The sequence below is a fragment of the Archocentrus centrarchus genome, chromosome 10, assembly GCF_007364275.1.
Source record: "Archocentrus centrarchus isolate MPI-CPG fArcCen1 chromosome 10, fArcCen1, whole genome shotgun sequence".
NCBI lineage: Eukaryota > Metazoa > Chordata > Actinopteri > Cichliformes > Cichlidae > Archocentrus > Archocentrus centrarchus.
In genome coordinates this window covers 18,148,952-18,164,518 of record NC_044355.1, presented here as the reverse complement: position 1 = coordinate 18,164,518, position 15,567 = coordinate 18,148,952, and the positions used below count along the sequence as shown (strand labels likewise).

The 15,567-nt window shown below is 41.9% G+C and overlaps 1 protein-coding gene across 1 annotated transcript in view; it reads right to left on the bottom strand.

Moving 5' to 3' along the window:
• Positions 1-11,282, bottom strand: part of LOC115787112 (A disintegrin and metalloproteinase with thrombospondin motifs 2-like) — a 131,385-nt gene extending 120,103 nt beyond the window's left edge. Inside the window, 2 exon segments of the mRNA XM_030739685.1 lie at positions 9,057-9,463; positions 11,103-11,282. Of these exon segments, the coding sequence (XP_030595545.1) occupies positions 9,057-9,463; positions 11,103-11,190 (495 nt within the window). The 5' untranslated portion in view covers positions 11,191-11,282.
• Positions 11,283-15,567: the final 4,285 nt, after the last annotated feature.

Here is a 15,567-nt window from a genome sequence, read left to right as displayed (position 1 = left end):
CTTTAATTTTTGAGGCAGAACAGTAACAACATCAGTTGCACTCAATTAATAAGACGATTTTTATAGTATGTAGTATTTGTGAGGAATGTGCCCGCTCCAAGCACCCACCCACAGAAAATAAATAAATAAAACACCTGTCAGTGCTTTGGCATTTCTCCTTGCAGTTCATATCTGAGTCTTTTCAATGAAAGCACCAAAATAACACTGCCGCCTTCCGGCATTCCTGCTGTGTACTAATAACACACATGAACAGACTGCGTCACACAGCCACACATGAATATGGCATATCAGAATATAGAAAGGGCAACACCTTCAGGACTAATTATCTGCTGAGATAATGATGGCCACTCTATAAAAATAATATGCATGAAATATCTTCTAGTTAGTAAGATCTTGGCTCTTAACTTTTGTCTTTTCTAGGGGGGGGGGGGGGGGGGGGGGGGGGGGGTTGCAATACCCTTAACCCCCAACACCACTTCTCTGATCAACACTTAGGAGCAGAGCTGTTGCTAAAAACAGACAAAGCCTGCTCACTAAAGGAACACTGCCTCTTACTGTCTTCTTCCTTTTCGCTGGCGCTCTGAATCTGTGGGTGTTGGGGAGCAAAAAGCTGTCTGCCACATTCTTTTTCTTTCTCCTTCTCTGTCATTTCCCTGACTCTTTTAAGACCATCATTAGGAGGGCTCTCCTGCTTGCTGCTACCGCTGCTGGCCAAGAAACACGAGACAGAGGGAGCGAGAGAAGCGAGGGGTGGAGACAATAAGAGAAATGTGTGCAGTAGTTTTTGTGATGCAGAGAGGTAAAGATGGTTCAGCTTTAAAAAAAAGAAAAGAAAAGAAAAAAAAAGCTTCTCCTTCTGCCATTTACTTGAGCATTTACCTGAATTGTAAAGGTGCAGTTATTGTGACGTTTATAAGGAGCAAAAGCTATGCAATATACTGTATATCACATCTGTGAAAACATGGGTCCTGTTATGCAGGTGTGAATCCACCTGGATTTTAGGAGTAAAAGCCAAGATGACAGGTAGCTCACTTCCTCTGTTAAAGCCATTAAGATCACTTCTCACCCTCCCAGATTTTTAGCCTACCTGGACCCTCTGTTCCCACAGTAGAGTATAGCTGCCGTGCCATTTGAACATGCTGATTACCTGAAGCTGAAAGCCTCAAACTAGAGATAAATATCTGGATGTGCCACGCTGCAGCGAGAGATGATCTGTGTCAGCTAGTAGGACAAAGTATTCAGCTCTCAGTCTACCACAGTTTGAGGATTATTCAAATATCTGATGTTGTTACATGATTTGCTACACAGTTCTGATGTAAATGATTTGATTTGAAAAGTTATCCTGGTGGAATATGTGAATATTTCAGACTTTTAGTAATTTTACTCAATCATCTCCTGTCTGTCTATACTTTTATCTTTTTCTTTTTTTTTTTACCGTTGTCTATTTAAGATTCTTTTTTTTTTCTTTACAAGTTTTCTCTTTAGCTGTTGTGAGTTTGCATTAATGCATGCCAAACTTTTACGTTTAGAATGAATTTTTACAGTATAATCCTTACAAAGCTACTCTGTGCCAGTCCCCGGCTAACCTCAGAATCTCACAGCGAGAAAATTATAATGACAAATTTCTATAAGTTGTAATCATTGATCTCCTATCAACGAATCAATGAAAAACAGGGAGTCTCTGACCCTTGACATTCCACAGAATTTGCAAAAACAATGACCTCACATATACATGTGCACAACATCAGGTCAACACAGTCATCGGTCTCCACGCCTATGAACAAACACAGAAGGAGAAGCTGGAGGAGAGGCCACAAGTACGACCAGAGGCTCTCACACATACAAATATAGATATGTTCTGGAGTTCTCACCATAATCCACTTTCTTTTGCCAAGAAGAAATTTCTGTTTTTGTTTTGGCGGTAATTGAAAAAAAAAAAATTAACCTCCAAATTTCAGTTGTTCCACTTTTCATAGAACCTCAAATAATTGAATTTGCTTAACTTTTAACTGAGCAGGTTTTTCTTCCTATTAGTTTTAATGCTAAATTGTGAGTTCATGCGAGACAGTTATTTTTTTAATAATGATGACAAAATCTCAAATCATCACTTTCTTAGCCACTTACAGTATTAATCAAACAGGGGCAGAGCAGGATGAAGCCCATCCCAGCTCGGCAGGTCGCCAGTCCATCACAAAGCTAATACAGAGACAGAGACAAGCCATTCACAGCTACAGCCAACAAACCTAACTGAGAAAACCCATACAGGCACAGGCATGCAATATAGAACCGCCAGCCCCGTGCCAACTACATGCCAACCACGGCACCACCTCGCCTTCAAATTCAACTATAAAGCAAGCAGTGTCTCTGTCTTTGCAATAGTGCAGCAAAGCGTCCTAGAACAATTTTTCCGCACCTCCAACCTCAAATACCAAATAAAGCCTTTCTGAACTGGCTGCATTTGAAAGATTTTCCATCCATGTTGCTGAATACATTAATCAGATAAGATCAGGACTGTGTTATTTTGAATTGTATTATCTTCATCTAACAAGGATTATATTTGAATACACAACATTTCTGAAGTCAAACAGGTAAACCAATAAGCAGGCGCTTACACAGCCAGCATGCACAAACGCAGGACCCTGAAACCACCAGGACCCTTTGATTAAAGGAATTGTTTATTAAAGGAACTTAAGAGGTTATCACAGTTTTACTGATTTTTTTTATTTTTTTAGCTTTGGTTTTAGTTATAGTTTGTGTTTAAACACTTCCTGTCCCTGTTTTGCCTCTATTCCATCTTCCCTCATCACACTCCTGGGTCACACCCGGCATAAGGTTCTTGGTTGTGAACAGAGGTGGGAAGTAACGAAGTACAAATACTTCGTTATGTACTTAAGTAGATTTTTTAGGTATCTGTACTTTATTGAGTATTTATTTTTCTGAGTACTTTTTACTTTTACTCCCTACATTTTTACACAAGTATCGGTACTTTCTACTTCTTACATTTTCAAAACAGACTCGTTACTTTTTAACACGTCAGGGAGAAGTTTGCGTTTCCGGTCGCCATCAAGCGATCAAGCGATCTGAGCCTAAACGGAGGAATATTAACATATAAGAGACAATCGTACTGGCGTATCCTCCATCACCGGGGCTTATCGGGTACAAAGGGATTAAATACACAAACCCATGTAATTAATGTCTCATTTATAGCGCTATAATCAGGGGTCACAGCGGGCCGGACCGAATCCGTAAGTTATGCTCGCAGGACACAAACAGCTTAGCTAGCGGTACTGAAGAGGAGCGAGCATGAAGGGAGTAACGTGTGGCAGGTAAATGCAACATTTTTAAATGCTCAACAAATATCAGCAAACACACAAAGTGTGTGCAGTTTGTCACACAGTGTGTCTACTAGCTAAAAGAAGAGCTGCTGCATTTCAGGGAGAGCAAAGAGAGAGAAGTTCACTCAGAGATGGAGAAAGAGGACAGGAGAGGAAGAAGAGGTTAGAATTAAAGGTAAGGACTGGAAAATAAACTGAAGTATGCTGACTTTGTGTAATTCAAAGAGTGGATGAAAATACTGCAGTTTAGTGTGTAATAAATAGGTTAGCTTGTTGTACTGTATTTACAGTAAAGCTCTGTGTTGGTGCACTTTGTGTTCATGGTCAGAGTTACAGGTTACATCAGTGCAGCAGAGATGAGTTTGAATCAAAGCTGCTGATGCTGAGATTCATTCACTGAATCCAACATTTCTACAGCCTGTATGCTGTCAGTGTAGGGGATGGAGATCAGCTCAGAGAGCTGTGAAATACTGGGTTACATCTTTGTGAGTTCAGTTCATCCACACAGAGCAGTAAACCTCAGAGCAGCAGCAGCAGGTCAGCTGATCACAGCCTGCACACCAACATCATTTACTGCAGCTCACAATAGAAAGTTGTGATTCTTCTCCCCATGCAGAGCCACTACAGCTGATCTTAGGGTTCCTCCACCTTCTGAATCCCACTGTAACCCCTGAGTATCCTCATGTTGGTGTTTAGGTGGAGACACAGTCACCCTCTACTATGGAGGACACAGAGAACAGAGCTGTGTTTAAATTCCTTTTCACAGTTTGTGATTCAAGCCGAGTACATTCATTAGAATTAAAATTTAGATTGGAATAACGTTTGTGTTCTCATGTATTATTTTATATTATTACAATAATATATAATAAGGTTCAGTTAGCTTTACACAAAAATAGCAGGTAGAAACGTCCTCCAAAGAGCTACTTTTACTTTCTTACTTTGAGTAAATTTCAGAGCCTGTACTTTTTTACTTTTACTTAAGTAAAGAAGTTGAACCAGTACTTCGACTTTTACCAAAGTATTTTTTAACACAAGTACTTGTACTTCTACTTAAGTACAGAATGTTAGTACTTTTGCCACCTCTGGTTGTGAATGACAACACAGGGCAGAAGACACTCTAACCAGGTGCCTGGGTCAATAATTAAAAAAAATAAATACATTTTTTAAAAAAGCTAAAACAAAACAAAACTGAGGTAAAACTGGGCAGAGTTGTCCTGCGTGGCTCTTCTGGCTTTAAAAAAGACAGATGTGGGTAGAGCTAGGCAGAACTTGGCTGTATTTCTTGGCATGGGAGACAGGTTGTAAGAATTGATTAGTAATGATGTGAGTTGTTCAAGGGCAGAGAGAAACAAATTAAATCTAAGCAGACAGCTCTCACGTGATTGTTAAAAGGGATTTTTCTTCTCTTTTTTTTGGCTGTTGCATGTGATCCATACGACACTGATATCAAAATATTTTTTGCACATTTTTGTATTTACAAAAAGAGGTACCCAAGCATGTGCATATTAAGAAGAGTTAATAAGTAGTCTAAATTTTAATGTTCTAAGGAAATCTGCCTCTAGCATTTTTTAAAAAGCATATCTAAGATTAGATTTTCAAATTGTTTTCAAGCCTGTCTTAAGACATCTTTACATTTAGCATTTTTCACCAAAACACTCTGTGTCACTACGTGAGATCTAACAAACGTTTTAATGCATTTCAATTCCAAATATGTTTTATATGTTTTATGTGCATTGCTTGCACCTCGGTTTATCTCGTTTACAGGGCTTGAATTTATGTTGATACTGAACTGCAACAACACATAAATATGGCTGAATATTACTTTATACTAATGGAATGAGGAAACTGATTAACAGATATGTTGATACTGAACTTGCACTGTGTTTTTTTTCTACCAGAACAGGAAATGCTGCAATATAATGTTCACTTATTGTGTCTAAAAGCATCATTCGACTTACTTACAGTTATGATGAGGCTCTCACTACATTTGGTCATGATAAAGAAAAGCTCTCGGTCTGGTTTAATACTGAAAAGTCCACGTTGACTTGAGAAAGCGCATTTAACCAAAACCAGAATCGTTTGCTTGACTAGGAGTCTGAGGTACAAACCAAATTCTGTGGCATTAGTTACTAGGGATGTCACCAGAGTCAATACTTGGACTACTTTTTGAAACCAAAATTCTGAAAACAGTAACAGTACCTTTTTGTTTTTTTTCTTTGTACTGTAGACAGCCCAAGGTTGCAATTCTTCTGAAAAGGAAGGGGGCAGCATACAAGTGTTCTAGTCTTTCCTCACATGCTGAAGAAGAAGAAGGACGCCCACAAACACAGGAAAAACTACCCACTCACAGCAGGAACTTCATGTGAAAGATGGTGACTAGTATTGCTGCTTATTGATAAGAAAGGCAGTAAGAGTTGGGTATTAAAGTACTTTGCGGTGTTATCCTGAAATTCACATTACCATTTCTTAGGCTAAAATGTATGTATTGGCTAATGTTATAAAAATGGTTAAACTAACATAATGAACAAATGTTATACCTTGTAGTATTGTTAGCAGGCTACCATCTCAACATTTCGGTCTGTGTCCTGCCAACAAAATATAATGTTAACCTTTTAAGTAAACAGTCTGCCACCACCATGTTGGTGATTTAAAACAACTAATCATTGTTAAATTGGGGTGAAATTCACAAAACCCTCAGAAAACATTTAAAACTGAGGACACAGTTAAACACTGGCAAAACAAATATTTTGTGTGTATTTTAAGAGATATACAAAACCATTAAAGTTTTAAATGTTTTAAATGTCACTGAAATGTGCTGGCTAACCTTAGCAGTGCTAGCAGCAGTAGCCTTGGTTTAGTTCAGGTTAGCGTCCACACCCCAAAGCAGAATATGGTTACAAGTCACTTGGTTATATTCTAGTTTATGCTGACAAACCATACACCACTCCTTTTTTTTTTTTTATTACATCAATGTACTACAGAACAGAGCTGGCTAGCACAGATATCATCTGTTTATTTCCCCATGCTTGTTTACAACTTTCTTAATTTGGCGTCACTGTGGCTTAAGAGGTAGATCAGGTTATCTGCTAATCAGAGGGCTGATGTTCAATCGCTGACTGCTCCAGTGTGAATGCCAAAGTATACTTGGGCAAGTTGCTGAACCCTGAGTTGTTGCCGGTGTGTTCATCAGAGTGTGAATGTGTGTGAATGTTAGATAGAAAGCACTTGTGTGAATGGGTGAATGAGACATGTATAAAGCGCTTTGAGTGCTCGAGTAGAAAAGCGCCATATAAAAACCAGTGCATTTACCATATTGTGATCAAGAGATGCTTGTTTCAAGCTTGAGCAGGTGTAGCGCAACGGCAGTCTGAGGATAGTCACAGACTGTTTGTGTACCTGCAGAGAGTGTTTGTTGCAGAGGGGGGGGGGGGGGGGGGGGGGGCAGTGTCAAAAGCATGTGGTACAACAGGTCTGTGGGCTGCTCTTGTGCTGTTGTTGATCCGTCAGACAGCCATGGAAAAGTTATTCAAAGTACTGAAGTGAAACTGAGTGTTAAAAACAGTGGAAAGTGTCCACTGGAGCCACTGTCTGTACTTTTCATGATGTATATTTGATCTCTTTTTGGCACTTCTCCTGATCCTGGTGAATTCTGCTGTCACTCTGTTCCCTATTCCGGCCCACTTGTCAACCTATCAGCATTCGACCAACGCGTAGGTCATCCACATCCATCACTGTGCAGCTGGTATTTTAGAGGACTGTACGGGAGCACGTTTGCGGTGGGTGAAAACCCCTCTCTGTTCACTGTTCAAACCCAAATGTGTAGGCTGATGCATTTGCAGGACTGTAAACTACGCTAGAGCAGTGGTTCCCAAAGTGTGGGCCACAGCTCACCAGGTGGGCCACAGCAATAACAGAGATTCAGTTTGAAATTATTCACAAGAATGCATCCTTACATATTCATATAAATGTTTTTACTTATATAAAAAGTGAATCAAAACTGGTAATAGGAGGTGGTTAGTTTGTGATATTAGTCATTACTCTGACCTAAATTTACTTGTCTTGTATTGAAGTTTGTGTCCCAGTGGCAAGTGGGTCACATATTGGTATTAGCACTTTACATATGACTGGGTAGTATTAGCAATTTATAGCCAAGAGCCTGTGTTGTTTATGTTTTTTTAATCAAGCTTTCAAGAAAATACATCTCTTGTATTTTGATGAGAGTGAAGACAGGTTTCTAGGCTGGGGGGATTGTCTGGTTCTTGACTTTTGGGAACCACTGCACTAGAAGGACGGGGCGGGGGGGGGTCTTTCATGGCTGCAGCCTCGGGTAGTGGCCGGTGGTGTTGTAACATCTTTAAAACGGTACCTGTAATTGTACATTAATAAAATAAGAATAATACATTTACCCAACTAATATTTCTGGCACCGACTGGCACCTTGCATTTAAAAGGAATTTAAAGGACACACAACCCTAATGTGGATAACATGGGCTCCAGATGTTGTTCCCCATTTCTAACATTGTCACATTAACAATTGATCTTTGTGCCGCCATTATGGACAGATCAGGAATTATATGTTAAAAAAAAAAAGTCAAAAAAACAGAAAGCTGTGCGCTCAACAAACCACTGATCAGCACTGCTTGATCTGTTATGTGTAACCAACTACACTGTGACAGTAATCTTTATAAGAAATTGCCAATAGGCTCTGAAATGACAGTCTGTAGCAAGCAGCAACAGCAGTGAGTTGCCACTGGCTGGTGTCAAGCTAAGTGGGCATGTCAGGCCTGTGCTGTCCTGGCACCTTGCCTGCTCTCTCAGCTGCTCACTCAGTCCCTAGTGTCCTCGACCCTAAACGGATCCAGTTGCTGCTGCTCAGCTCCAGTGGTGGGCCGAGCCGACTGACTAACAAACACTTTTTTTTCTAATGAATAAAACTCCTCCCTCGAATCTCATCAGTGCCTGTGCAAACCCTCTTGTGCATATTTTCTCATATTTGCTTGCCTATGTTCTTCTGCCCTGAGGCATATCTTTCACACTTGTCCATTCCACCTCTTCCTCGAGCACTGGTCTCCATCTTTCTGCATCGTCTCATTTCGTCTCAGTTCCTGTGCACAGTTCCTGTGCACAGTTTTCACACCGTCTATATCTCACTTCTCTCGCTTACTGACAGCCATTCACCAACTGTTTGCTGTCTCCTTTCATTTTTCCCTATTCATCATCAGCTCTATTAAAAGCATTTACAATTTGGGCTCTTTGAGCAACTGTTGTGCAACCAAAATATTTTATGGAGGCAGTTTAAATTTGAATGTTGTTGTAGTGTTATCAACTTGTCCATCCCTTCTGTATCTATGTATTACAAGCCTGCTAAATGCTATTTTATTAGCTGAGGTAGTGATAATTAACGAGGTTATCTTTGAAACATCAGTAATCCCTCCCCTCTCCCTTTGCATGACTAAACTAAAAGATGCAGAGAACATAGGGATGGAAACATGACTCAGGCATTTCTCAGGGCAGACCTAGTGTTATAGCCAGTTTAGAGGACAACAGGGAGAGCAGGAAGGTTGACCCCCATGTGTGCTTCTGAGCTTTGGTGTCAGCCAGGAAAAGTGGGTCAAATCTTGCTTTTACTATTAGCTCTGTCCATTCCCTTGTGTCCCCTCATGTCATTCTGTCCACAGACATCTTTTCAGTGAGGAGAGAAGAGCACAGGTAACACACTTACCAGGCCATCACAGTTGCTGATCGCCACAGTGGCTCCTGGTGTGTCTGTGATGTCACCCACATACAAGCATTCATCATGCAATGGCTCAGAGTGCCGGATGCTGTCGTTGTCATCATGCCACTCCATCTTGGCTCCGGGTGCAACCAGCCTGGCATTGTGGTGCAGACGTAAGTGGAACTCCCGGCCGAAGACGGTGACGTTGTAGTAAAGCCTTTCCCGAGGGGGCACAGCTCCTCTTGGTCCTTCCCACTCATCATTGCCTTCTCCTACCTCCCTCCTCCGGCGCCTACGGGACTGCCCTCCTGCTATGCTGCCAGCCGAGACGGCGTGTGACAAGAAGCGGCCCTCTGCGTCCACACTGATCGGCCTAACCAGTCCATACTCCCCCAGGACGTGCTGCAGGGAGTCTAGGAAAAGGGCAGGTAAGTTGGGTGGGAGGGAGGGAGTAAGGCAAGAGGAGGTGAAAGAAGGTGAATTATTGTTATTTGGTGAGGAAAATATACAAATGTGGGAGATGGTCAGAAGGGAGAAGTTGAATAAAAAAGGGGAAAAACAGCATGAAGAAGAGGGGATGACATGGGAGAAGAATGGGGGATAAACAGTGGAGAAAATCGAGAGTCGTGGGAATGGAAGAAAGGGGGGGGAGGAAAAAAAGGGATAAGGAAAATGTCAAGTCTGGCATGGAATTATTTATTCCTTATTCCAAGCTGCGTCAAAGGGAGCACGTGATGAATAAAAACTAAAATCACTAACCTTTCAAATACCTACACACACACACACACACACACACACACACACACACACACACACACACACACACACACACAGCCCCACCCATGAACCTGGAGGCGACCCCCGTGCTCGGCAGTTTGCGTCTGGAAAAGGCAGCCTCAGCAGTGCGCGCTGCGCTCCTGACACCTTCTGTTGCCCTTCCACCATCAACAGGAAAGTCAGTACAAGATCAAGGTGCTAATTGCGGCTCTATCGCGCTGTTTTATCACTCACAACCTGCTCAATCCGAGAATAAACAGATAGCCTCTATTAAAAAAAAAAAAAAAAAAGATCCAGTGCCTCAGATTGCCTTTTTTCTCCCGCACTTCTTATTAATTTGCACTGAAATGCATTTGTCATCGTTGTTTTTATAATCAACATTTATGATTTGGTTATTATATTTAAACTATATTAGTACAGGTGAGTATACGATAAACGTTTTTAATTTACATCAAATGACAGTTCGTGCTTCTGACATTAGATTAGAAATCATTTCTCTTGCGTGACGTGACACTGACATTACAGGTGCGTTTTGGAAACAACCTCAGATGTGTTAGTGTATGCGCTCCCAGCGCTCATACACTAACACACAGCCTGCACACACTAAGCCAGGGCCACTTTATGGTGTCAATGCCGTTACACAGTCAAACAGTATGCTGTCACCTTGTATGTGGTCCCCGGATGCAGTTCTAATTTTTAATATGAGTATCCACCTATCAGATCTAATTCAGAAAGTTTGCAGACTGATCAAACCAAACATACACTGTCAACATTTCTTCATCCTCCATGTTGGAGGAATGATTTGATAATAGTGTGATCAATAGGCTGACATCCGACTCCAGCGTCCTGTGACAGATCGATAGATGCGACAGCGGCCGAATCGGGTAATGTTAGGCTACTTCCCTGCAAAATCCGACAGTAAACCGGTGCATCAGATGCCCTCTTACACCCTAGATTAAATTATACCCTGGATGGGGAAAAAGCAAATCACAACACTGCTTGCACCGCTGAGGGACCTCCGGAAAGTCCCTTTAAGCACCACAGCAGGACCTAGGCTACAGAAGTTGCATATGCGCACTACAATATTATTTGCAAAAACTGCAAAAGCATGGCAAAAATTAAATCCAAGAAAGAAACAGGACAGTGCCTTCCCGCAACGATGAGCTCCACACTTCCAGTGAGCGCGTAAGAGCCCCGTGCAGCCCAGCTGATAAGATATGATCAGATAAGGAGAACAACATAAACACTGACCACGTTTAACTGTACTGTACTTACCAACGCTACTGGCGATGTAAAGGCCGCTGGTGTGCAGCAGAAAGGCCGGTAGAATAATTAGGACAGTATATCCTGTTGAGAAACCCATGGCAGCTCCGAACTGCGCAGGTGAGAGAGTGGGACTCCGGGCTCCAGTGTGGTGAAGTTCCCCGCCTGGCGCGACCAGCCACGCCACGACAGCAACAGCACAGCAGCCCGCAACTAGACTGCCAAGTGCACCGGGAGAGACGGAGCTCTCCTCCCCTCTCTCTCTCCTCCTCCTCTCCGTCGAGGTCTCTCACTCTCGCTCGCTCACTCTTTCTCGCTCCCTCTCTCACTCAACTCTTCCCCCTCTCTTTCCGCTCTATCTCTCCCTCTTTCTCCCAACTTCTCTCTTGCATTCTGCGTGCTCCCACTTTCCCCCCCTTTTTGTTTCTTTTACCTCTGACAACTCCCCGAAACTACACACACACACACACACACACACACACACACACACACACACACACACGCACGTACCGGCCACCGGGATCCCATCCACCCCCAGCGTGTCCGCTGTGTGAGAAGTGAGGATATTCGAGCGAGCGCTGGCTGTGCTGCGGATTCACTGACTGACCGACTGGCAGGCCCACCGACAGCTCGCTTAGAAAAAAAAAACGAAACAAAACAAAACAACAGAAAGGCACGGGGAATTAATAAGTCGGCCTGTTTTATGACACTTCAAGCGCGAGTCCCAATGTGAAGCATTATTATGATTATTATTTTTTTTAAACTTGGGCATCCTTTTCGGGATCATAACTACTGTAAAACTCTCCACTCCACTGCTCTCTGATCAGCTGCGAGCCTTTTTATAAACTTTGAATATTCCGTTCAGCTTTCTGGCTTTGAGTGAGCAGCAGCGCCCCGCGTGGCTCACTGGTTGAAACGCACGGAGTTTTGCAAGGCCCAAGGGTCCAATTTACAGGAAAAAAAAAAAAAAAAAGAAGAAGAGAAGCCTTATAGACCTAACCTGCATTGCCCTCATTTAGCACATCATTTACCCTTCTTGACCACCAATCTTCAGCTGTTGTACACAATGATAAGATGCATAGGGTGAACTACAGATATGAGCGAAAAATAAGAAAATCTTTCAAATCCACGTCATCAAAATCGATTGAGTTAATCTTAAGCGGCGGTTCATATTCAAAAAAAGCACCGTCTTTATTTATAGTCTTCAGTTTCTATTCATTTTTACTCTTGTACTAAGATTTTCAAAGCAACACAAAGTGATCAAACAGTTCCAAAGATGCAAAACAGTGCTGACGTAGTTACAAATACTGCAAAGCATGTCAGACTGAAGTGCAAAACAATCAGCCACTCCTCCATGATGTCATAGTGGTAGTGGTCAATAGTGTCAAAGCACTGATCAGCCACATTAAAATCAAATGACTAATTTATGTACACCTCCATGCGGTCAAAACAGCTCCTGCTCTCAAGGGCATGGATTTTGGGTGTCCTGTGGTGTCTTGTACTGGGATGTTGGCAGCAGATCCTTTGGGTCTTGAGGGAACACTTCCTGCAGATGCTCGATCAAATTGGGATCTGGGGAGTTTGGAGGCTGGATCAGCGCCTTGGGCTCTTTGTCGTTTTCCTCGAGCTGTACCTGAGGAGTTTTGCCATTTTCCAACAGCGCATTGCACTGAAACGAGATGGCAGACGTTATTCATTTCACCTTTCAGTGGTTTTGCTGTTGTGGATTATCAGGTAGATGTGTGTTTTGAGGAGGCCATGGCGACCCTGACCAGGTGTTAAAAATGGAACAATTGTGACAAGAGGAATTATAGATTTTGTATTTTGATATTTGTTTCATTTCTCAGTTAAAAAAAAACAAAACAGAAGACACACGTCTTACTTCTCGAGTGACGTAACAGACAGTTTCTCTCTCTTTTATTCACTCTTGGGATTTTTTTCTTTGTGGAATAGAGAAACAAATGGAAGAAATCATGTTTTAAAGAAGTAAAATAATCAACCTATGTTGCAGTTAAGCCTGTGCAGCTGGATAAAGATTATACATAATGCCAGAGACCGTATTAGTTGTCCAGGAGTAGAGAATGCCAGCTGTACGACAGTGAAACAATAATCTCAAAAAAAAAAAAAAATTGCCCCCCTGCTGATCCAATCTAACATCAACCCTGTCAACAAGAGAGAGGCGCCACTTGCAGTTTGGTGTTAGTTTGTCAGCTCTACTGTCCAATAAAAGCACCCTAACGCTAACAATCCCCACAATTAGTAGCCTAATCAGCAGTTACAGCAGAGGATTTCTTTCACTGTGCCCCTCCCCTGCCTGAGCCAATAAAACACCATTCATAACCAGAGCAAAAAACTTTCTTTAGGTATTAATTACTCTTTGTGCACAGCTCAGTCAGTGTAGTTCTGCTTGGTTGCAGCCCAGAGGCAGACAGGCAGTTTATGTCAGGTAAATAATGGGAAGCCACAGGCATCTCAAATTTGTATATTTTCAACTAAAAAGAATTAAAAAAAGAGTTAATTGTCTGAGTGGCCTTGCCATTAGCTTCTCAGAATGTAGGTTAATTAAAATTGCTGTTTTCCTGTTGTAACTCTTTTTTTAATCATTATTTTCAGATAAAAGGTTAAATTCGAAATTGTTGCGAATTTGTTGGTAAGAAAATATTTCCCTAACGCACATCAAAGTACTGATCACACAGTTGTAGGAGTCAGATTCTATTAATGATACCAGAATTTCCGATTATAATCGGAAATTCTGGTATCAAGTAAACTCACATCATTATCATATATCACATATCACATCAGGATATATGATAATTATCATATACAGTATCCTGATGTGAGTTTACTTTATCCATGTTTTCAGCTTTCCTTGGAGATACTTCTTTCACCGTAAATTTTGGATGACTAAAAAGTCACAGCTGCCTGGCAAAACTGTCAGCCTCACAAATGAAGTTGCTTACTGTGAGAATTTTAGCATTCTAATTAGTATTTAGATCAAAGCAAAGCTGTGCGAATAGCCTCACAGATCTGCTAGAGTGGCTTTAGACTGATTTCTACAAAGATCTGGTAGCTAATGCCACACACACTCACACACACACCCACACACATGCGCTTGCGCACATGTGTGTGTCAGCTTTAAACAAAAAGGTTTAAAGAAAGGAATTTGTTTACATTTCTCCAAACTTATCACATTAAGCCTTGTTACTGATCAGTACCATGTATCAGTCAGCCTCTATACCTTTGCCCAGATTTGGAGTTTCTCATTACACTAAAGATACCAATGTACACTCACCAGACACTTTGTTTGGCACACCTTGCCAGTACTGGGCTGAACCACCTTCTGTCTTCACAACTGTCTTCATTCTTTATTAAGATTCAACAAGATGCTGGAAACATTCCTCAGATATTTTGGTCCACACTGACTCTTCCACCTAAAGGTGCATTATTGCACTGAGATTTGGTGACAGTGGAGACCATGTGAATACAGTGAACTCATTGTGATGTTCAAGAAACCAGTTTGACATCACGTAAGCGTGTGACATGGTGTGTTATCGTGCTGGAAGCAGCCATCAGAAGATGGACGGACATGGTCAACAACAATACTCAGGTATGCTGTGGTGTTTAAATGGTGTTCAGTTGGTACTAAGGGGCACAAAGTGTGCCCCTTAGAAAATATCCCCCACACCACTGCAGCACCAACAGCCTGAATCATTGATACAAGGCAGGATGGATCCATGTTTTCATGTTGTTTACGCCAAATTCTTGCACTACCATCCAAATGCCGCAGCAGAAATCGAGACTCGTCTGTCCAGGCAACATTTTTCCAACCTTCCATTGGCCACTTTTCTTGTGCTTGTGCCATTTGTAGCCTCATTTTCCCGTTCTTAACTGACAGGAGTGGCGCTCGCTGTGGGTTTCTGCTGCTGTAGCCCATCTACTTCGAGGCCGGTTGTGTTGTACATTCAGAGATCCTCTTCTGCAGACCTTGGTAGTAACGAGTGGTTATTTGAGTTACGGTTGCATTCCTATCAGCTCAAAGCAGTCTGGCCATTCTCCTCAGATCTCTGACATCAACAAGGCATTTTCACCCAGAGGACTGCCACTCTCTGGATATTGTATCTTTTTCTGACCATTCTCTGAGAACCCTTGAGATGGTTGTGCAGGAAAATTCCAGTAAATCAGCAGTTTCTGAAATACTCAAACCAGGCTGTCTGGCACCAACAACCATGCCACATTCAGAGTCACTTAAATCACCTTTTTTCTTCATTGCGATGCTCAGTTTGAACTTCTGCAGGTTGTGTTGACTATGTCTACATATCTAAATGCATTAACTTGCTGTCATGTGATTGGCTGATTACTGCATTAAAGAGCGGTTGAACAAGTGTTCCAAATAATGTGGCCAATGAGTGTAGACCCAAGATTACTCTTCAGCTTGTCCCTTCAGAAACCTGTAAGACTGTATGGCCACATCGTTGAA